This window comes from Pelecanus crispus, chromosome 5, assembly GCF_030463565.1.
Source record: "Pelecanus crispus isolate bPelCri1 chromosome 5, bPelCri1.pri, whole genome shotgun sequence".
NCBI lineage: Eukaryota > Metazoa > Chordata > Aves > Pelecaniformes > Pelecanidae > Pelecanus > Pelecanus crispus.
In genome coordinates, this window is record NC_134647.1 from 44,744,329 (window position 1) to 44,766,590 (window position 22,262).

Sequence of the window (22,262 nt, forward strand, 5' to 3'; positions counted from 1 at the left end):
AGCAACTTACCTAATTAGCTTCGTGAAGACCATCACACAGGTAAAGCTAAAAGGCAATGAAATCTCAGAGACACAACAACTTGGGTGAAAGCAGATAAAACTCACAGGGAAGAAGTTTTATCAACTTCTTGACTGTATAAGAGCTTTTCATTTCTTCAAGGAGAGCAATCAATACCCAGCAAGTGACTGTTTTTGGCAACTCAGGCTTAAAAAAACCATTCATCTCAATGAAAAATCATTCATCTCAATTCATCAATCATTATCCATTAAAATGACAATTTTTTTTAAGTTGTCATATTACTGTTACAATTATGATTGTATTCTGATGAGTTCCTGGGATATACAAATCACCTACTTCTAAGCAGGTTTCTGCACGTTATAGACTAAACTTCTTAAGTTACAAATAATTTTTTTGCTGTTTCCAGTTTACAATGGTAAAAAAAATGAAGACTTCACAATGTGTGTAAATGGGAGGTAAATGTATTTTTAAAAACAGAATAAAAAGCTGCATGTTAAAAACTGGGTCACAGACTAATAAATACATACATCAAAGACATGAAATTTTCAGCAGCTGGTTTTAAAGAGCAAGGAAGTGGGGAAAAACTAGCTGTCCAGACTCCATTCTGGCTCAGTGGTCTATATGCTAGAAATATCTGCAGTTCAAAAACAAGTTAACAGAGGAGTAGAATCAGCTTCATCACCTATTTTCTTTTAAAAAAATTAAGCTACTTTCTAAAAGTGTGGTGTAAAACCTAGAGAAACTTGTCATTTCTTCATGCACTTGATGACACTGAATTAAAAAAAGAAATAATTTTAACCCAGAAAAAATGAGTCATTGTATACTGTAAGGACAGCCTTACTGCAAGTTTTCTATAGTAAAAGTATTTCTAGAAACACACTAGAAATTACTTTCCCATAACAAAATATACAATTGTGTGTCAGATCATCATTGAGTTTCAATACTTGGGCAAAACAGAAACAGTTACTATGAAGTTTCAAAAAAAACAAAGGAAAAAACCCAACTCTAAACAGAAAGATGCCAGAAAGCAAAGCTGGACACTAGGAATTTCCAGAACAACCCCCTTTCCAAAGTGATGTGCCGTCTGTGAATCAGACCGTGAGAGAAAACTGATCCTGTTCTATGGGTTTCTCCACCCAGGCTCCAAGTCCTGCCTTCAGGAATGCTTTAAACAAACACTCTTTGGCAGTTTGATACTCAGTGGCTCCTTGCTTGGTTTCATGGTACAGGTTTGGCTTGAGGATCTTTGAGCGCAAGCTGGAGGAAAGCTGTGTGGATTGAAGACAAGAAAAGAAGAGAGACAAGAAACTACTAAGCCAAACAATTTGTGAGTGACTGAGTTATTAAAACAACTATTATTAAAACAAGGTAATGAACTACTAAACCAATTGTTCAGGCAAAGGCAGACAAGTACACTGGCTCCTTCCAGCCATCATGGCTCTGTACCCAGCTTCACCACACCCAACTGCAACGTTTGCCTCCTGCAAAGCAAGCCCTTCTGCAGCACCAAGCCACGCCATGCCACAGCAGATGCACTCTTTGGACTACTCTCACCCCAGCTAGCCTGCCTTTTGCTTTCTCTAGATTATCACCTTCCTTTGGTGGAAGAAATCTAGACACTAAAAAGCACTGAAAAACAGATACTTTCTTGAAGTTTTTTTTTCTAAGAGAGGACTAAGCAAAACCTCAGTAAGTTCAATTGCAGTGAAACTGGGATTATCCTTCCAAATAAATTAAAATGAGAAGGCAAGCTCAAAGGAGATACCACTCTTTGTTTACTTAGCTATAAACCAAGGATTATTAGATCCTTGCACATGTTTTGGACCTTTCATCATCAAATTAAAAAATAAGCTAAACAAATGCATTATTGTTTTCCATTACTACATGGAGCAGTAGCTAAAATCAGGCTCAACTTACAAGAGGCTCAGAAAGCGCCTTCTGAATACAGAAAGCAGCACGCACAAATATTTAATTAAGAATTAAGAAGAAGTGGAAAATCTAGCACTATGGAAGATATACCTTTGAATGAATACGCATCCAGCGGCTGTAAAAAGCATGCTTACAAAGGCGAGATGCACGACCCATTTCATCTTTGCCGGTTGTAGCATTAATAACTTCAAGACCAGTATCTCCTACTGTCCAGTTCACGCTGAAGTTTGGTGCCTTCCCTGGTTGACGGGCTTCTGCATTGCTAATACCTGAAAGAAAAGCAATGTTTAATGACAATAGTAAACACTAACTCTTGATTTTTGTTTTTACTGGGGAGTAAGCAATACAGCAGAGCTACTGAGATCACATCGCTAAGCAGTCTTACAAGTGGATCTTTTATTCCAAGGACATTCTCCTGCAGATTTTTAACCGACTTGCGGAGATATTGACATGCACATCTCATTCTCATCCTGGCTAAAGTGCTCTATCCTTCTGTCCTTCCTAGCAGGGCAAAACGTGCATCGCTGGAGCTGTGAGAAACCAGCCTCCTCAGCAGAGGGGATTGCAGAGAGGTCTGTGGCAAGGGTCCATGCGGACAGTAACATGAGAACCTTGCCACCTCCATCTCAGGAAGATCTGGTCTTGCTCATAGGGCAAACCAATGAACTAATTATTAACCTGCAAATAATTATGAAGCAGAAAAAAAGCTGCTCTGCTCCTGCACAGGAAACCATTGGTCTCAGATCCCGCTCAGTAGCGGGACAAGCTGAGTGTAGGAAAGAGCAGATACTGTGAGGTTTTGACATTTATAACTCTCCAATCAATTCCCTTTCACTCTGCTGTTGTAAACATTCAGCTGCATGTTGCTTATCTCATTTCAAAACGGGTGTGAAACTATGAACCCTGGTCATGTTTCAACACACAGTTACAATTCAGCTAACAACTATGGACTGCAGTCTTGTTCAGAGAGGTCGTGCTTATTTAGAAGTGCTTACAATGTGCTTTTTCACCTTCCCTCATAAAAATGCAGTTAGGTCGGAGCAGTGGTATGAGACTGCAGGATGCCTTGCAAACCAAGGCATGAAGGTGCCTACATTTCAGTAGCTGTCGAGCGCATTTCATTAAAAGCTATCAATCTATTTCCTCCTTCTTACGGACTACGCTGGGACACAGTGTGACTAGTACAGGCAATGGCACTGACGCTGTGGGCATCTGAATTAGACAAAGTGAGCCCCATCATGAGCATCCTCCACAGAAAGCCAAAACTAGCAGACATTTCAGTCTTTCAGCAAAAATCTGGCTGTGCTTCAGCTGCCTCCCCACTTTACATGCCCATTGCTACTTACAGTGCCCAGAAATGGCAAAACACAGGACTCAAGAAAGGACGCAGATCATTTTGCTCGGATGTTAAATTGTGCGACACCTCTCAAATACAGCTTCATCTCTACTAACGGAAAAGCAAAGCCACCAGAAGTCTAACCCAAGCACGAAGCAAGGCCAGCTGCCTGCCCAGGGCAGGATTTATTCCCCCGCAGCACCCCAATGCTGCAGAGATGCACTGTATATAATGACCACAGTACTGTGCTCAAAGATCAAGGCAGCTGCTGTCATGCACATGCAACTCCTCTCCCGCACAAGCAGTGAGACAGCACTTGGTGCTTGCAAGCAGCGGCCATGGCCACAAGTTTGGGTTGTGCGTGCTATAGAAAAGCTAAGGAGCGCATTGCTTTTGATCCTGCAGACATTATAGGGGTGGCAAAACTACCTTTAAGATGTCTCAGCTGTCTCGCCAGGAGAGAACAAGGGATTTTTTTCTTTCTAATAAGTAAAGATCCCATTTTTTACTCTAATGCAACTCTCACTGAGAGCCTATTTCAAATCTACTCCAAGGTTATGCTAGGTCCTACACTTTATAAAATCTAGTGGATTTGTATAAATTCAACATAAGTATTGCAGCAGGATGCATTTCTTGCTGATATTTGAAACGCAATCTAATAAACAAAGTTAAGCCAACCTCAGGCACCCAAGCGCAAGACTTAGCCCGGGTCTCACGGCACCTCTGGGCCCAGCACTGAGAGTGTGTGAGACCTACAAGGTCTGAACAACACAGCGAAATTCAGTTTGCTTACTGTAATCAATTCCTCATTTATTAAATAAACAAACATTGTGAAATATCAATCATATTGAACTTCCTGAAGCTGTTGTATTTTTATGCTTGGTTTATGTCCATATGGTCACTATGACTAATAACCAGTAATTAAGTGAATGAGTAAATAATAAACATACTATTCCCCATTTTCTTGAAATACAAGCTGAAAAAATTGAGAATCGGAGCAAAAGTTTCCTGAAGAGCTCTTTTCTGATTTCTTTTAGGAGAGATGCATCCAGGAGCTGAAATACAGCAGGATGCCACAGTTCTACATCCACCAATCTATAAATCGTAGAGCAGGGAAGTGGGATCCACACACTGACCAACCTGGGCGGGCAGACAGCAGTCTCTGCTCAGTAGGTACCATCAAGAATATCACGCAAGCAATACTCAGGGAAAACGCGGCAAGAACAGGGCTTTATGACGAGAGTTGAAAAGTCCTCATCACAACTTCTGTGGTCCTCCTGAGCAGTTGCAATGAACATGCGCATCACGCCTCCTGAAAACTGGAGCTGATAATGCACCATGCCTGTGCATGTCCTGTGCCACTGAAGTCCAAATGCTGCAGAGCAAACACTGCCACTCCACAAGTCACACAACATGATGCTTGCACCTAAACACCTAATAAATCGTAAATTTTGGGAGTGCACAAAACATATCTCAAGTCTCAGTCTCCAAAAGCATATACATTCAGGCTGCTTTGGTGAAGCTTATGTGAAACAGACCCATGCTGACAAACCTCTTAATCAAAAATTGGTTTTACCAAAAACTACCAAGGAAGAGGGCTAAGAAATTGCCACCACATGACGAGCAGGTCAGTCATACTTTTTCTTCAATTTAATGATATACATATACTATTACCTTTGCTTTCATTCCATACACTACTGAACAAGTACCGCAATCAGATATAGCTCACCAAGTACTGCAAAACACCATTTGCTCCTTGAGCCTGCTTCTGCCCTATCAGCTACTCAGCCACCAGTGCTATCACAAGCACCTGCACAAGCAAATCAAATAAAGATGAGGAAGCTGAACATCCAGTATGACTACATTTCCATGGCAATTATACAATTGCATTCCTTAGGTTATTTTGATGAATTAAATAAATAAAATAGAGACTCAGAATTTCAAACAGACTTAAATAACAACACCCTGTTTAGCTGCTTAATTATCTGAACAAACCCTGGAGAGATGGGAAAGGACTCCATGAAGGTGGATCACAGGTAGCACAGACAGGGAATAAAGGTCATCTCAAAAGCAAAGCATCTGATAACACTTTAGGCGGATCATATCTTCCCCCTCCAAATCTAGACATAAACATAGCACAATAAGCTGAAACTAATAATGGGAGAGAAAGCTAAGATAGAAAGTAAAATATTTTATTCTCCTTTGAAAACTGATATAACTAAGCTATTTGGAGAACGTTGCTCAGAACTTATTGTTGAATATTATTATAATGGAGTATAACAAGCAAAAGCAAAGGTCACAGCTCTTTGTGCCAGTGCTTATATAAATAATAAAGCTTGACAGTTCTTTGAGGATGGAGCTCAAAAAAGCTTCATTAAAGAGGAGCTAGAGAGCTGAAAAACACCAATGTGAACAGGAGGAAAAAGTACCAAGGAAACAGCCAAAAAAATCACCAAAGGTTCTGCTGAAAGATTTATTTTTGTTTAAAAAAAAAACAAAGGCAAATGTAGACAGCAGTCAGAGGAGTACTGAGGCATGAACATTTATAATAACCACTCTTGCTGTGGTGGTTGAAGTCTTGTGTACAAAAAACAAATGAATGTTTTGCAGAAAGGGTGGGTGGGTTCCCAGGCCGGAGCCCCTCTTCACAGGCAATGTGCCAGACAAGCTATCTCAAATTGAGATGCCAGTAAAAATAGTTCTAGGATATGCGTATGAAGTAAGCAAACACCGGTTACAGCACCCAGACAGTATTCAACCATATTCAAGGAAACTAAAGACAAGGCAGCAGGAACAGCAGTCATGATACATAACCTCTCACCACAAACCACACAAGTTCTCGAAGATGAAAGGTGGCCAATGCGACTCCAATTTTTAAGGAGTTTAGAGGTGTGCCAGGGAACTACCAGTCAATAAACATGACATCTGCACCAGGAAGGCTGCAAGAACTATGATACTGCCCTACTGGGCACAGATGTAAATACAACAATATTGGGAAAGACTCAGCAAGCACCTGCCTTAGTAACTGAAGACTGGAGGTGGCTAGTGTGACACTAATTCTTAGAGAGCCCAGGGAGTAGAAGGCCTGTATGTTCGATGTCTACCTTAAAAACAGACTTAATGGACACCTGGATGAAGATGGTCTCCTTGGGAAGAGCCAACACAGCTGGAGACCCTCAAGCTCTGTGCAGACCTGGAAAGTGTGTGTGTGTGGAAAAAATAAGGTGAATAAGATTGGTGATGATACTAAATTATTTAAGAAGGTAAATAAGAGAAGCAATTGCAAAGAGTAGGAGGAAAAAAATCTCACAATGTTGGGAGACTGGGCAATGAAAAGGCAGATGAAATTCCTCACAGATAAATATTAGGTAATACATGAGGAAAAAACCAATCAATTTTACATAAGGACTGCTGGACTTGAAGCTGGATATTAGCACTCAGGAATGAGATTTTAGTTTCTAATATTCAGTTCTACCAAAAGGTCATAGAATCATAGAATCATTGAATCGTTTAGGTTGGAAAAGACCTTTAAGATCATCCAGTCCAACCATTAACCTAACATTACCAAGTCCACCACTAAACCAATGAAGGGTAGAGTAGCAATTTCATGTTTCCTGGCTTGGTGGCTGGATTATTTATAATGAATAGTAAAGTAAAAAAACTAGGAATTATTAAGATTGGAAAGGATCTCTAAGATCATCAGTCCAATCATCAACCGAACACCACCATGCCTACTAAACCATGTCACAAAGTGCCACATCTACCTGTTTTTTGAACGCTTCCAGGGATGGTGACTCCACCACCTCTCTGGGCAGCCTGTTCCAAAGCTTGACTACCCTTTCCGTGAATAAATTTTTCCTAATATCCAATCTAAACCTCCCCTGGCACAGCTTGAGCCCATTTCCTCTTGTCTTATCACTACCTACATGGGAGAAGAGACCAACACTCACCTCACTACAACCTCCTTTCAGGTAGTTGTAGAGAGCAATAAGGTCTCCCCTCAGCCTCCTCTTCTCTTACAACAGTGGCCAGATTGAGTTCTAGGTCAGGTCAATGATCAACAGTAATCAAAGGAAGCAAAGTGAATGTTAGGAATTATTACTGAAGGATCACGAAACTGAACAAAATATCATGATGCCACCATATAAATCAGTACTGCTGCTTTATCTTGAGTAGCAGGTGCTGATCTGGTCTTACTAGCTCAAAAACGCAGTTGTAGGATGGAAGAGATGATCCTTACATGGAAGGGTCTCCATGCAAGGAACAACAAAGCAGACTAAGACTTTCCAGCTTGCAAAAAATAGGACTTATGCAGGAATATTAGAGAGGTGTAAAAAACTGCACGCCATGACAGAAGCGCCACAACAACTGCTTATAGCCTGTATCATACAGAGCACTGAGGAGCATCTAATTAAATTAGCAGAGAAGAATTCCATTGCACAGATCTTTACAGGTCCTACAGCCCTCCTTACTGCTGCAGAGGGTAAAAATGCAGATGGTAAAAAGTTTAAACGAGATCAAAAAAGAAAACCAGGAGTTCATAAATGAAAGATCCATTAAGGACTTCTAGACACAAAGATTCTCAATACCTGTCTCTGGATGTCCCTGATCCGCAGATTACTGCTGTGATTCTCAGGAGGTATCTCCAGAGGCTTACTATTTCCTTTTGCTTTTCACTGCCTAACTGCCTGTGGAAAAGAGTACTGAGCCAGATGGATCATACCTTAAGATCTTGGTCTTACCTAAGACAGTTCTTATGCTGGTCACAAGATAACCAGCAGATGTGACACTGCTCCAGGATGTTTCAGCCAAGAACTGAAATAGGAAATACCTGTCAGCAGCTCCACAAGGAACAGGTCAAAACCGCCAGCAACATAATTTCTGACAATACTCTAGGAAAAGACGGGAAGCTCTAGAGAAACTAAAGCGTAAGAAACTATCAACTGACCAGACATCAAAACAGGGAAAACTACGCATGTATTAATACTATAATCACAGATAAAAAAAAAAGGCATTGATCACAAAACCAAACACTACTGCAGGGTTTGGGGTTTGGCTGAGTAGTTGCCGTGGACAGGAGAGCACGTTGGGGCCCAGCCTGCCATCTGTTTTGTGGTCACAGTCCCAGCGAATGCCATTAGCCCAGGACCTCAGGCATCTGAGGCACACCTACCAGCAACAGGAACAATAAGGACAGACACCTGATGAAATTTGGTTCACACTAGTTGCCTCCAGTGACAAAGAGCTTGCCTTTTATACGTAAAAGGCTCTTCTATTTGATGACTTGTGCTCCCTAGGATTTTCAAGGGCTGATTCAAGGGCTGATCAGAGGATTGCTGAGCTCTGCCAACCTGCTTCCACCATGAAGTGCAACTCCTTCATGCCCACTTCCCACAATGGCTCCAAAAAGTCTGTGCACATTAACCTGCAGACTGGCACTTTGTTATTGGCCGATTTATACAATCATCCTCATTCTATTTGATTGAGAAATCGATTCCTTTTCAGATAATTCTAGAAATTCACAAGATTTGAACCTGTCTTCTCTTCAAGTGAGCTGGACAATTCTCAGTGACAACTCAGGTGCCCTCAGTGCTGCAGTGCTAAAGGCATCCCGAAAGGCTGGGTCCTGCAACCAAGGTTTCCAAGAGTCAGCATGGGGAGGGAGTTTTCTACCAACATATGGGTTTCCTGCATCCCGTAGCTGAAAACCAGCTACTCTGATATGCATGTTCACATTTAACTTGCTGACAAAAGGAGGTGTAAGTAGAAAATCTCCTATGAGGAAAGAAAGATGATGAAAAGACAATTTTTAGCAGCAGATAACAATAACTCAGTCTGACTTTGACTTAATGCAGACATGCAGACATGTCCCTACAGACATAAAACTTGTATGAGTCAAAAAAACCCAGTTTTTACAGTACTTTCTCAGCTAAACAGGTGAGACAGTGGGGAAAGACAGCCATTTCTCTTTTAGTTCATCCCTCTGGTAGAAATGAGTCATGATCACACAGTTGTGTGTGTGGTACCAGGAGGAACATAGAATTGGGGACAGGTATTTCTGCAGTGCCTATTCCAGGTAAGAATACATGGTAAAATGTGTGAATCAAAGAGCAGATGGGTAGCTACACAAATGCCCCAGATGAATCCAACAGCATGGGTCAGAAGACTAGCTTTCAAGACTGAACCAGTAGGAGAAAATCCATGAATACAATTCTCTGCCCAGCCTTCCAAACCAGCTTCCTGTATATTTTTGAGATGTGTATTTTCATGAAAACTCAACAGCTGAGAACAGTTCTCAACTCTCTCTAGTGCTCAGCAAGTCCCAACTGAACTGTTGAAACAGATGGTGCTATTTCATGGCAAACAGATGACAATAATATTTCAGAAAGATGATTTTTAAGAAGACAAGGGATAACAAAAACTCCTCCCACCCCACCCCAAACCTGCTGTCTTGAAGAATTCCCCCAAAATAAACATAAAAATAAAAATTCCCCCAAATCAGGCAGAAACAGTCCATACATCAGCTACTATGCCCATACAACAATTTAATACTTGGTACTGTGAGTGTTGTAACTGTTACTTACTTGCTAATATAAGGACAAATACGTTACTTAACATTTTAATACATCCTAGTTCAGGGAATCTTTATTAATTACCTTTCTTATCTAAAAAAATGCTGTTGTTCAATATGCTCTTTTCTGCAGTCCCTCCCTAAATCTATTTTAGAAATTCATGTAAAACTTTAAACATGCTTTAAAATACCAAGCTTTTTTTTCCCTGGAAAATAAACAGATGCATGCCAAAAGCCAAGCTCTACAGAACAAAGCAATGCACACAATGAGAGGGAGAACAAGAGATTTCAGTTTTAAAGCTTTCACAGCATTACTATAACTAGCAGTTTTAGAATGTAAGACACTTCAGAACTTTCCTTTGAAAGTTATGGCTCAGTTAGAAATTACAACCTGTTAATTCAAACACTGCCATTCCTCTTAGCTCCACTAGAGCCTAGGATCAGCACAAAGCCAAAGAAAGGTACTTAAATATTCAACAGCACCTGCAAAAGACAAGTGCTAACTACACTGGCTGGGGCTTGCCATATTGCTGTCCGTCAGATATATTTAATACTCTATCAAAAATATTCCCAAAGACTGTGCCACTGGGCTCTGAATGCAGCATTTGTGCATTAACCTACAAAGTGGAAATTAAAATATTGTGATTATTGGGTCATGCAAACTAGTTGGGTGCCATGCTAATTAAAGCCAATGCTGCGTCCAACAGAGATTGATGCCAAGAAGAAAATACAACCAATGGCAGCTGAGGTGTTCTCTCCATCCATTTTTAGTTGGTTATTGATCTAGAAATTGTGAACCAAATGTGTCTATCTTGGCATACTGATTAATGATGAGGCTGTTCAACAAATATCTGCAATGGCAAGAGAAGTGACTGTGAGAGCTAACACACTATTTCATGGTGGGAAGAAGTTTCACTAAGCCAGGGCCTTCAACTTGCCTCACATATTGCTAGGGCATGCTCCACGCAGCGATTATGTGAAACCGCATCCAAAGGTTCATACCCCAGTTCTTTCCACCTTTTAACTCACAAAGGGTCCTTGCTATGGTATTTCGGACCGAGTATCTATATTAGGTTTAGACCATAACTTCTCTGTTGTAACCAGAAAGCAGTTTACTCACAGTACGTAATTTGCAAGGTTTTGAGAACTGCAAAATGACATTGCTACTAGAACAGACTTAGTTACCGGCACAGCCTTCTCCATTAGATACTTGCCACTAAGTAAAGGTCTGTTGAGTGTATAAAGAGGTGGTAGATCTTCTATCTCTGCTATCCTCTGGTATACGGCTCTGGATAGATGATCCCCATGATATAAACTCCCCAAGATGATGCTAGAGAAGTAAATTGGCTCCACAAAGAGGCTAAGTAAGGCTCCTTGAATACCCAATACGTTCCACCTAAGAGGGAGGGAAAAACAAAACAAAAAAACAAAAAAACACTTTCTTTTTAATGGAACAAGTAATATCTGCCAGACATAATAGCAGTCAATCACAATGGACCAGACTTTAAACCCTTCCTCTTGACCAGTACACGACTATGGTAGCACAGCTGTGACACCTGCCAGAATTTCAGAGATCAGCTTATGGGATGCTCAATGAAATCCTGAGCAAGGTGACCTATAGCAAGAGGTCTACTGTCAGCATCCACTTCAGGAGCAGACTCCATAACTTTACTTCCCCACTAACATGTCTGGTGATGCATTTTTCAGCACCCTAATGCCAGATGGACAGAATCATTCAATCGGAGAAAGCCAAACTGTGAGATCCTCAGTCAGAAACAGTAGCTGATGCCTCCAAAAGACACCTGGCAGTGGGCAAACCATCCTTCCCAGAATGCAAGAAGGATTGTGTCTGTAAGACCTCAACACCTCATCACCATAAGGGAAAACTTGTCCTTGACACCCTAGCCAAACTGTCCACATCCTGCTGCCAGAAAGGACATTCGTAGTTGCTTGCAATATCCACGGACATGGAGAAAACTGAATCTGAAACCTGAAAATACACAAAGAGTGCATATACTCTTTGCTCACTTTAGCTGCTTCGTACACTCCAACCATAAATCCCTGTCTGCACCACTGTGACCTATACTGCTTCAGGTCCGGTGGCATGGATATAGCATGCATAGGAGCAAAATTCTGAAGGTTATTTGTAGCTGTGTTCATTTGATCAAGTTTTGGCTCTCAATCTGTATGTAACAGTCATACAAAGTACATTTTAAAACTCGAAGTCTCCTGCAGAGTATTTTCACTGTCCTTGTCCCTGAGGTATACTTGCAAAGAGCTTGGCATTATCAAAACAGCATACTTGAGTACAACTGTAACACCCAGACACAAGCAGCAGGAAAGTTTCTTTTGGTGCTTGAATAAAACAGATGAGCACAATGGAAGCTCTCGTGCTCATATAGAATAGTTATCCTTATTCAAAGGCCCATCCTAAACCAGGTTGCTAGGTACCCCTAGGAAAACAGGGAACTCAGATGTTGCTAGCAGTGTTTCCTGCAGCTTGTGCTGGGATGGCATGTGTACACATCATCATTATTTCAAGCTAGAAACTATATACCACAACTGCTTCACTACTGCAAAAACTGAAGTACACATTTTGACTATAAGACTTGAAAAATGTTTAAAAAAAAAAGGGTAAAACAAGAATTGCAATCCAAGGAAACAATTTCTCTTTACAGAGAATGAAAATGGAGGCAATGTACATTAGCTTACTCACCTGTCATTAAAAAAGCTGGCCCTAATGGATGAGTAAAATACTGTGCTAATAAAAAATAAGGCATATTTTACATTGAATAAAGGCATATTTTGTATAACATTGAAAATGCAATCAGCAGACAAACATCACAGTAAAGATATGAAGTGAAAATTATTGCTTCCCAGGGCCTAGATGCCTTTCTAAGGACCCTACCATGACTAGAATTTTGTAAGCACAGAGGTATTTCAAGTGCCAAATGAATCACAAATAGTATTTTCTTGTTATTTGCAGTATTACCTACATCAAGCATAGAGAAGAATATGGGCTGCTACAGACACAGATAATATTATAGAAGAAACATATGGAAAGAATTCAGGGCTAAGCATTGCAAACTGGGGTCTTACAGTTGTATCTGAAACTTGCAGACACACAAACCGAGCTTCCGTCAGTGAGGCACATCGTGTTTTACTTTTCATGACCAGTACTTGAGTGACAGATGGACATTTTAAAAAAGGCCAAAGCATTCCTCTGGCAAGCCCTAACTCCCTAAATAAAACCTTTGCCAGACCCTTTTTCTTGCTTCAGTCTTAAGTATTTCTAGAGCTTGTGTTTTGGTGCTTCCTCCTACGCTTGGTGACCTTCTCTGGCACAGAAAATGAAAGCTGAAGTTTGTCTTGCTCAACTTCTTTTGATTAAAAGGACAAGTGCGGACACCTGAACAAGCTTCTGCAAGGTGAACTGTATGGACTGGTATTACAAGAGCTAATCTGTGACTTCCCACACGCCTGCTTTTTTGCTGGGGTGTGCTGCATCATGTTTACCACTGTATGTGCTCATGAGCACTGCATTAGGAGTAGCTGGCTTGCTGCAGAAATCATTCATACAACCAAAGCCTCAAGCTCTTAACATTGATTAGGCAGAGTTGGATGGTGTTTAGGTTTATAAAACTAGCTTTAAATTTCAATTGTTATAATAAAAGAACATATACTTTTCTATAGAAACATATACTTGTATCAGAAACTGGCAGTAACACAGACATACACATGAAACTCAAATGAAGTTCTGCAGATTGTAACAGAGTCAAAAGAAAGGATTGCACAGAGACTTTCTTGTTGTTCCTTTTTTATACTGTACTTACTTCTGTCAAACAGTAATTTCTCACTTCCATTAGCACGAACACTAAAAACAACCTTTATAGATACAATCTGAGAAGAAGCTACACCAACACCACACATCAGTTTTCAAAAGGCCACAGGCATTGCCTCCTGAAATGGTAAAAACTGCTTTGTCCTTCCCATTCACAAGCACAAATTGTCAGAATGCATGCCAACAAATACTGTCAATTTGAGTACTGAAGTTTACTGAAACCACAACTTCTTTTGAAGTTAATGGGCCAAATTCCATATTTCACTACAAATTGTGAGGTGCAAAGCAGAAAGCACAACATTTATTACAGAAAACTTTTATTAAAGTCAGTGTTGCCTTTCCAGTGAAACAATTAAGCAAAGGATTTTTCTCTTCACATTAAAAATAGTATCAGAAAAGGGTTAAGAAACTGAAGTAACTTAAATCTAGTTTACAAACTCAAACCCTCCAAGGCTAGATGTAGTTTATAACACAGAAATGAACCTTTCCATACTGCAGTAGAGTGGGCATAGACCCGGGCCGCAGCACAGTACTCGTTTAGGAGCATTTGATAGCTCAAGAAGGTGACAATGGAAGACAACTCTCCCATCACTAATTCAGCAATTTAAATCTCTCCTCCACTGGCCATGGGCAAAAATGCAAAGCTCTCATGTTAAATGGCCTGATATTAGGTACAGTCTTATTCAGCAGATCACAGAGCAGACTGGACCCATGCAGTACCTTTTCTCACCATTAAAGCAGGAAAACGGCACCATGTTTGCAACAGAGAAAAGCACTAACGCATGAGCATAAGCAGAATACAGGAATGCTGCATCACGTCAACAGTGATACTGAAATGCCTAAAGTAAAGTGCATTGACAAGAGATTTCCCGAAGGGGAAGAACACCTCAGCTGGCAGGGAGACACCCTCCAAGGTAAACCTTCTCACTGGAAAAATTTGAGCCATTTGTCTCAGCTAAGCATAAAACCAATGTCTCTGATGACAGTATTTTATATATTCTGAGTGTTCTGGTTTTAAGTTACTACAAGAATCTTCTTTCACAACCTTTATAAAACTTCAAAATAAATCTGACATTTAAAATACAAGCACAAGCACATTGATATAAAGCACAAGCCATAGGATTTAGTTCCAAACTGTTAGCACTTACATACAGGTGCCTTGATTTGAACTGGGTGTCTAGATCTCATTACAGTTAACGGTGAATTACTCAGCAGCTGCATATGACTATAGCTGTTGGGCTGAACCGCTCTCCATCAATGAGTCGGCCGTCTAATGCCAGGGAAGCTGAGGCACCTGGTGTGAATGGGGATATCTGCAGCTGAATGCCAGCTGCGTGTTCAGCAGCGTGCAACACTTTCAGCTTCAACTCTGCAGTTCTGCAAGTGATGCACAGCACAAGGAAAGGCAACCTGACGTGATGCCAGGAAGTTCAAACAAGGGCATATTTACTCATCCTGAACTGGCCTTTTGCTTTTGAGCCACCTTTTTGTGAGACAGAAGATCATTCAGAGGCGCCAAGCAGTTTGGTTCACTCTCTACTAGGGGCTCATCGAGGTGATGTTTAAGCCTTACTATGTTTTACGAGGCAACAAAATTTCTAAAGCTCTTCTAGCAATAATTAGAAAAGTACTTAAGCATGAGAAGGGAAACAAAAGCTGCAAATCAAAACCACAGCTCTCCTTTTTCCCTAGACTAACACACCGCTAACACAAACTAACACCAGCTAACACACCGCAATGGCCTGACACAATGCAATGGCACCTGGATTAGGAGGTTTAGTGTTTCCATCATTACACATAAGAACTACTGCTGCTTTTCTGGGACAAGGAAAAAGAAATGATAACTTTATCTGACTATTTGGCCACTGAGTAGCTCCAAACAATTAAAAAACATAAGGAGGATGACTGTCAAAGGATGCTGTAATCTGCCACTGCTATAAAGTGTGAAGTTGCATCCCATCATTGCCCCAGCACTAAGCCTGACTGAGGAGGACTCTGCCTATCACCACCTTGATCCTCCTCAACCTGCTAATTTTATTGCTTGCATGGCTCTCCATAAAGTCAGATCAGTGACATGGAATCATAGAATCATAGAATTGTTTAGGTTGGAAAAGACCTTTAAGATAATCAAGTCCAAATGTTAACCTAACACTACCAACTCCACCACTAAACCATATCCCGAGGTGCCACATCTACATGCCTTTTAAATACTTCCAGGGATGGTGACTTCACCACTTCCCTGGGCAGCCTCTTCCAGTGCTTAACAATCCTTTCTGTGAAGAAAGTCTTCCTAATATCCAATCTAAACCTCCCCTACACAACTTGAGGCTGTTTCCTCTTGTCCTATTGCTTGTTACCTGGGAAAAGACACTGACACCCACCTCGCTACAACCTCCTTTCAGGTAGTTGTAGAGAGCAATAAGGTCACCCCTCAGCCTCCTCTTCTCCAGACTAAACAACCCCAGTTCCCTCAGCCACTCCTCATAAGGCCCGTGCTCCAGATCCTTCACCAGCTTCGTTGGTCTTCTCTGGACACACTCCAGCACTTCAGTGTCCTTCTTGTATTGAGGGGCCCAAAACTGGACACAGTATTCCAGGTGCGGCCTCACCAGTGCTGAGTACAGGGGGACAATCACCTCCCTGCTCCTGCTGGCCACACCATTCCTGACACAAGCCAGGATGCTATTGGCCTTCTTGGCCACCTGGGCACACTGCCAGGTCATGATTCAAGTTTTTTAAAAAAAAACACAAACCAACAACCCTGGCCTTGCATTTTGAAGAGGCAGTTTGTCTAGTCCAGTTTACAGCACAGCTCCACAAACAACTGCAGGACCACCACTGAGAGGCAGGGAGATGCAGCACGCAGGAGGGATGCAGCACCTGGGCATGGGTGCTGGGAGTCTGTTAAAACACTTTCTCCATCAGAGAATACACTACTGAAAGCACATACCCAATCCCAGCTGAAAGTTAGCCTGCTTTTAGAAAGGAAATAGGCACTAGACAAATGATGCTTTTTCCTGCAGGTACTCTTATTGACTTCAGCAGGGCCACTCTGCTGAGCAAAATGATGCAAGATAGAGCAAACTGTGTGAGAAGCAACAAATTAAATCTGGTCTGACTGATATATACATGTACCCTTTTAGTAACCTCTTATTATTCTGCTCTAAACTCCTCATTATTTCATATATTCATGTATTCACTGTTTGCTATGAGGAAGAAATAATGCATAATTACATACAGATCTGGTATTTGGTATCAGGTTTATTATTTTAAGAAATTTCCATCAGAGTTGTACCAGCAGATCATCTTTTTTGATGAAGTCTTTTTCTTATATAAAAACTCTGCTTTCCACTGAGTATTTTTGTTTAGCATGAAAAATTCAGCCATCTGAAAACTTTCAGGTGTGAAGCAAAAACTACTTCAATTCAGAAATGCTGCTGAGATGTCTCCCTGGGAGTATAGTTTGAGGTGCTTTGTATCCCCACTTTGCTCTACAGTTCACAGTTCCCCATGCACACTTAGCTACAGTGAGACCAAAAGACCAAATTTTCCCTGTCACCAAGATTTTGCCATGTCCTCCACCTCATCTAGGAAGTAACCTTGTGCCCAAGCATCCCGAGAAATGCCCTTTCAAACCACGACAACTCACCACCTTTACAGACTAGACCCCAATGGTGGCCTTTGCAGACCTGTGCACATGAATTTGTTCAAATCCTGACTATTTACACAGAGGATACTCTCTGTGTAGTGTGCTCACCTGAGGTTTTATAGACAAGCACCACGCTGAGGAAATCTGAATTTTACAAATTTATCATATTCACTGGTTTCCTTATTCTACATTCACCACTTAGTGCATCTATCCTCCACGTTGTTACCAATAGGATCTTCTTCAACCTTTTTGTCTTTCTCAATCACACTGCATTAAAAAAAGAGGGAAGAGAAACCAGACACTGATACCAAATCAAGAGGAGTCCTCTCTTCCTTGCTGCATTGTCACATTTCTGCTTTAGAGTACCATGTGCTCAGAGGCAAGGGTATCTACACTGGATTCTTAAAAGGTCTATTGATTTCTACATGACATACAGCTGATTTCACAACTCTTGATACATGAAAAGGTAAGTAAGAAGAGACACAGGGAGAGAGAGGGCATCCCAGCCCCCTCCTAGAGCAGGCAAGAGTGAGCTGCTGACAAGCGGCAGCTCTGACTCGGCGTGGGCAGGGACAGGAGTGACAGCGGCCAAACCCCCTCACGTACAAAAGCAGCCCTTAGGGAGCACGAGCGACTGGGAGCATGGCGAACAGGGCATGGCATGTCAGTTCACGCAGGTGGGGAAGGTGAAGTCTCTCTCCTAGCTCAAGAGATACGTTCAGAAAGTTCAGCTGGTGAGAGGGAGCCTAACCATGGCCATGGTATCCACCCAGGCTATATCCTCTGCACTAGCCAGAAAGGATGTATCAACCCAGACTGAGCTCCTAGGAAAACACACAGCTGTCCAGGTCTCCGGCTGCAGGGAGTGCCACCAGCTTGCACTGGAAACAGATGGCCGTAGAGGGAACGGCTGTGTATCGTGTGACCGGGTGGACTATCTACTTGGCCTGGTGGCAGAGCTAAGAGAGGAAGTAGACAAGCTATGGAGCATCAGGGAGTCTGAGCAAGAGATAGACTGGTGGAACCATGCTCTGACCTCCCAGAAACCTGAACAGGGACAGCCACCGGAACAAGCCTGTGATCAAAGGGTTCCAGTATCCTCCCTCCACCAGGATGTAGGCAGGGTCTTAAAGGGAAGCAGCAAGTGGAAACAAGTCCACAATTGGGGCAGCAAACAAATCCTTTCCTTGTCCACCATGACTCCCCAGGTGCCTCTGCACAATAGGTATGAGGCTCTAGATGTGGAGGACCAGTCAGTGGATGATATGGGTGACGATCCATTTACACCAGAGCAGTCGCCAAGACCAGAAAGACCTACCCCCCATATTTGGCTCCGTGGCTGGTGCCACCATCACAACTTTGGGTTTTTTGACAATGGGATGGCCTACACAGCACCACGCTTGCTGGCGTCAAATGGGAGCCACCTTTCTCAAAGGGGAAAGAGGGTCTTTGCTCAGAAGCTCGCGGGGCTCGTTGACAGGGCTTTAAACTAGATGTGAAGGGGGAGGGGGAACATATCAGGCTTGCCTGTGACAAGCTGTGGGATGGTACACAATGGTTAGAGGGACGGGGTGCTACTATAAGCCCTCAACCTGCTGCCAAGAGGCGTGCTGGGGATGCTGCAGCACAGTTGAAGTCTTGCAGAGATGAGCTGGGGGCTCCTGAGGTATCAGAAGCCAACAAGGAAACCTCTGTGAAACACCTCAAGGGAAATAAGGGATGTTCCACTAAGAAGGCGACACGGCCAACAGCCTAGGTGAAATGCCTCTACAAAAACGCACACAGTGTGGGGAACAAACAGGAGGAGTTGGAAGCTACTGTGCTGCTAGATAGCTATGACCTGATTACCATAACTGAAACTTGGTGGGCTGAATCCCATGACTGGAATGTGGCTATTGATGGCTACAGGCTCTTCAGAAGGGACAGGTGAGGAAGGAGGGGAAGAGGCGTTGCCCTCTATATAAAGAAATCGATACAGAGTGAAGAGCTGTCCCTGAAGAATAGCCACGAGCATGTCGAAAGCTTATGGGTAAGAATCAGAGACAGAGGCAACACAGGGAACCTTGTGGTTGGTGTCTACTACAGGCCGCCTGATCAAGGGGAGCCTGCTGACGAAGCCTTCTTCCTCCAGCTCCAGGAGGCTTTGCGCTTGCAGACTCTTGTCCTGCTGGGGGACTTCAACCACCCTGACATTTGCTGTAAAAGCAATACGGGGAGCTGTAGGCAATCCAGAAGATTCCTAGAATGCATTGGGGATAACTTCCTAAGCCAGGTAATAGACACCCCTACCCAAGGGGATGCAATACTGGACCTGATGGTCACCAATGCAAGTGAGCTCATCGGTGACATCACGACTGGAGGCAGCCTGGGCTGCAGTGATCACGCATTGGTGGAGTTCACGCTTCTGGGGGATATGGGAAAAGCGAGGAGTATAGTCAGGACCCTAAATTTTAGGAGAGCAAACTTCCAGCTCTTCAAGGAGTTAGTCAGAAGGACCCCCTGGGAAACGGTCCTCAGGGACAGGGGAACGGAACAGAGCTGGCAGATCTTTAAGGACACCTTCCATAGAGCACAAGAGCTCTCAGTCCCCAAGTGTAAGAAATCAGGCAAGGAAGGGAAGAGACCAGCATGGCTGAGTCAAAACCTGCTGGTCAAACTAAAAAGCAAGAGGGAACTGTACAGGCAGTGGAAGCAGGGACAGGTGTCCTGGGAAGAGTACAGGGAAGCTGCCCGGTTGTGTAGGGAGGAGGTCAGGAAGGCCAAGGCAAGGATGGAGCTGAAGTTGGCAAGGGAGGTAAAGAATAACAAGAAGGGCTTCTACAGGTATGTCAACCAGAAAAGGTAGGTTAAAGAAAGCGCACCCCCCTTGATGAACAAGAATGCCGACCTAGTATCAACAGACAAGGAGAAGGCTGAGGTATTCAAGAACTTCTTTGCCTTGGTCTTCACCGGCAACCTCTCTCCTCACCCCTCCCGAGTCAGTGGACCACAAGGTGGGGACCAGGGGAGTAAAGTCCCTCCCACTGTAAGGGAAGATCAGGTTTGCAACCACCTGAGGAACCTGAATGTACACAAGTCTATGGGACCTGATGAGATGCATCCCAGAGTCCTGAGGGAACTGGCTGATGTAGTTGCCAAGCCACTCTCCACGATATTTGAAAAGTCATGGCAGTCCGGTGAAGTCCCTGGTGACAGGAAGAAGGGAAATGTTGTGCCCATTTTTAAAAAGGGAAGACAGGAGGACCCTGGGAACTACCGACCTGTCAGCCCCACCTCTGTGCCTGGGAAGATCATGAAACAGATTCTCCTAGAAGCTACGCTAAAGCACATGGAGGACAGGGAGTTGATTTGAGACAGCCAGCACAGCTTCACCAAGGGCAAGTCCTGCCTGACCAACCTAGTGGCTTTCTATGAAGGAGTGACTGCATCAGTGGACAAGAGAAAAGCAATGCATGTCACCTATTTGGACTTCTGTAAAGCCTTCAACACAGTCCCCCACAACATCCTTCTCTCTAAATTGGGGAGATATAGATTTGATGGGTGGACTTTTCGGTAGATAAGGAATTGGTTGAATGGTTGCATCCAGAGGGTCATGGTCAACAGCTCAATGTCCAAATGGAGACCAGTGACAAGTGGGGTCCCTCAGGGGTCCGTACTGGGACCAGTGCTGTTTAGTATCTTCATCAGTGACATAGACAGTGGGATTGAGTGCACCCTCAGCAAGTTTGCAGGTGACACCAAGCTGAGTGGTGTGGTTGACGCGCCAGAAGGATGAGATGTCATCCAAAGGGACCTGGACAAGCTGGAGAGGTGCGCCTGTGTGAACCTCATGAGGTTCAACAAGGCCAAGTGCAAAGTCCTGCACCTGGGATGGGGCAACCCCCAATGTCAATACAGGCTGAGGAATGATGGGATTGAGAGCAGCCCTGGAGAGAAGGACTTGGGGGTACTGGTGGACAAAAAGCTGGACATGAGCCAACAATGTGCGCTTGCAGCCCAGAAAGCCAACCAAATCCTGGGCTGCATCAAAAGAAGCGTGGCCAGCAGGTCGAGGGAGGTGATTCTGCCCCTCCACCCTGCTCTGGTGAGACCTCACATGGGAGTACATGAGCTCTGGAGCCCTCAGCACAAGGAGGACATGGACCTGCTGGAGCGGGTCCAGAGGAGGGCCACAAAAACGATCCAAGGGCTGGAGCACCTCTCCTACGAGGACAGGCTGAGAGAGTTGGGGTTGTTCAGCCTGGAGAAGAGAAGGCTGCGAGAAGACCTTATTGCAGCCTTTCAGTACTTAAAGGGGGCCTACAGGAAAGATGGGGACAATCTTTTTAGCAAGGCCTGTTGTGACAGGACAAGTAATAGTGGTTTTAAACTAAAGAAGAATAGATTTAGACTGGATATGAGGAAGAAGTTTTTTTACAATGAGGGTGGTGAAGCACTGGAACAGGTTGCCCAGAGAGATAGTGGAGGCCCCATCCCTAGAAACATTCAAGGTCAGGTTGGATGGGGCTCTGAGCAACCTGATCTAGTTAAAGTTGTCCCTGTTCACTGCAGTGGCGTTGGGCTAGATGATCTCTAAGGGTCCCTTCCAACCCAAAGCATTCTATGATTCTATGATTCTAAAACTTAACTGTGCAGCAACACTTTCACAGAGTGTGCTAGCACACCTCTTGCAAAAAAAAAAGCCCAACCAAACAAAAAACAGGTTGAAAATACACGCTTCAGGTAAAAACTGTCCTCTGAACTTTCCAAACCCAAACTGCATAGAAATTCTGTTATTTGCAGTATTTTAGAGAAAACATAGAAATGAGGGGAGCCTAACAGCAGTAAGCAATAAAGCTTGATGTTAATACCAAATGTCTTTGTATCACTCAATACTTTTTATGCAGACATGTCCTGGTTTTGGGAGAGTATGGGACT

At 43.1% G+C, this 22,262-nt stretch overlaps 1 protein-coding gene across 2 annotated transcripts in view; it reads right to left on the minus strand.

Annotated features, from left to right (window-relative positions):
• Nucleotides 1-517: 517 nt before the first annotated feature.
• ADARB1 (adenosine deaminase RNA specific B1) overlaps nt 518-22,262 on the minus strand; it is a 51,852-nt gene continuing 30,107 nt past the window's right edge. Inside the window, exons 7-9 of one of the 2 annotated variants that reach the window (XM_075710211.1) lie at nt 11,070-11,251; nt 2,025-2,217; nt 518-1,276 (exon numbers count right to left, since the gene is read on the minus strand). In XM_075710211.1, coding sequence (XP_075566326.1) covers nt 1,111-1,276; nt 2,025-2,217; nt 11,070-11,251 — 541 coding nt within the window. In that variant the 3' untranslated portion in view covers nt 518-1,110. Of the gene's footprint in view, nt 1,288-2,024; nt 2,218-11,069; nt 11,252-22,262 lie in introns of both variants that reach the window. The other variant, XM_075710210.1, reaches the window with a different exon arrangement.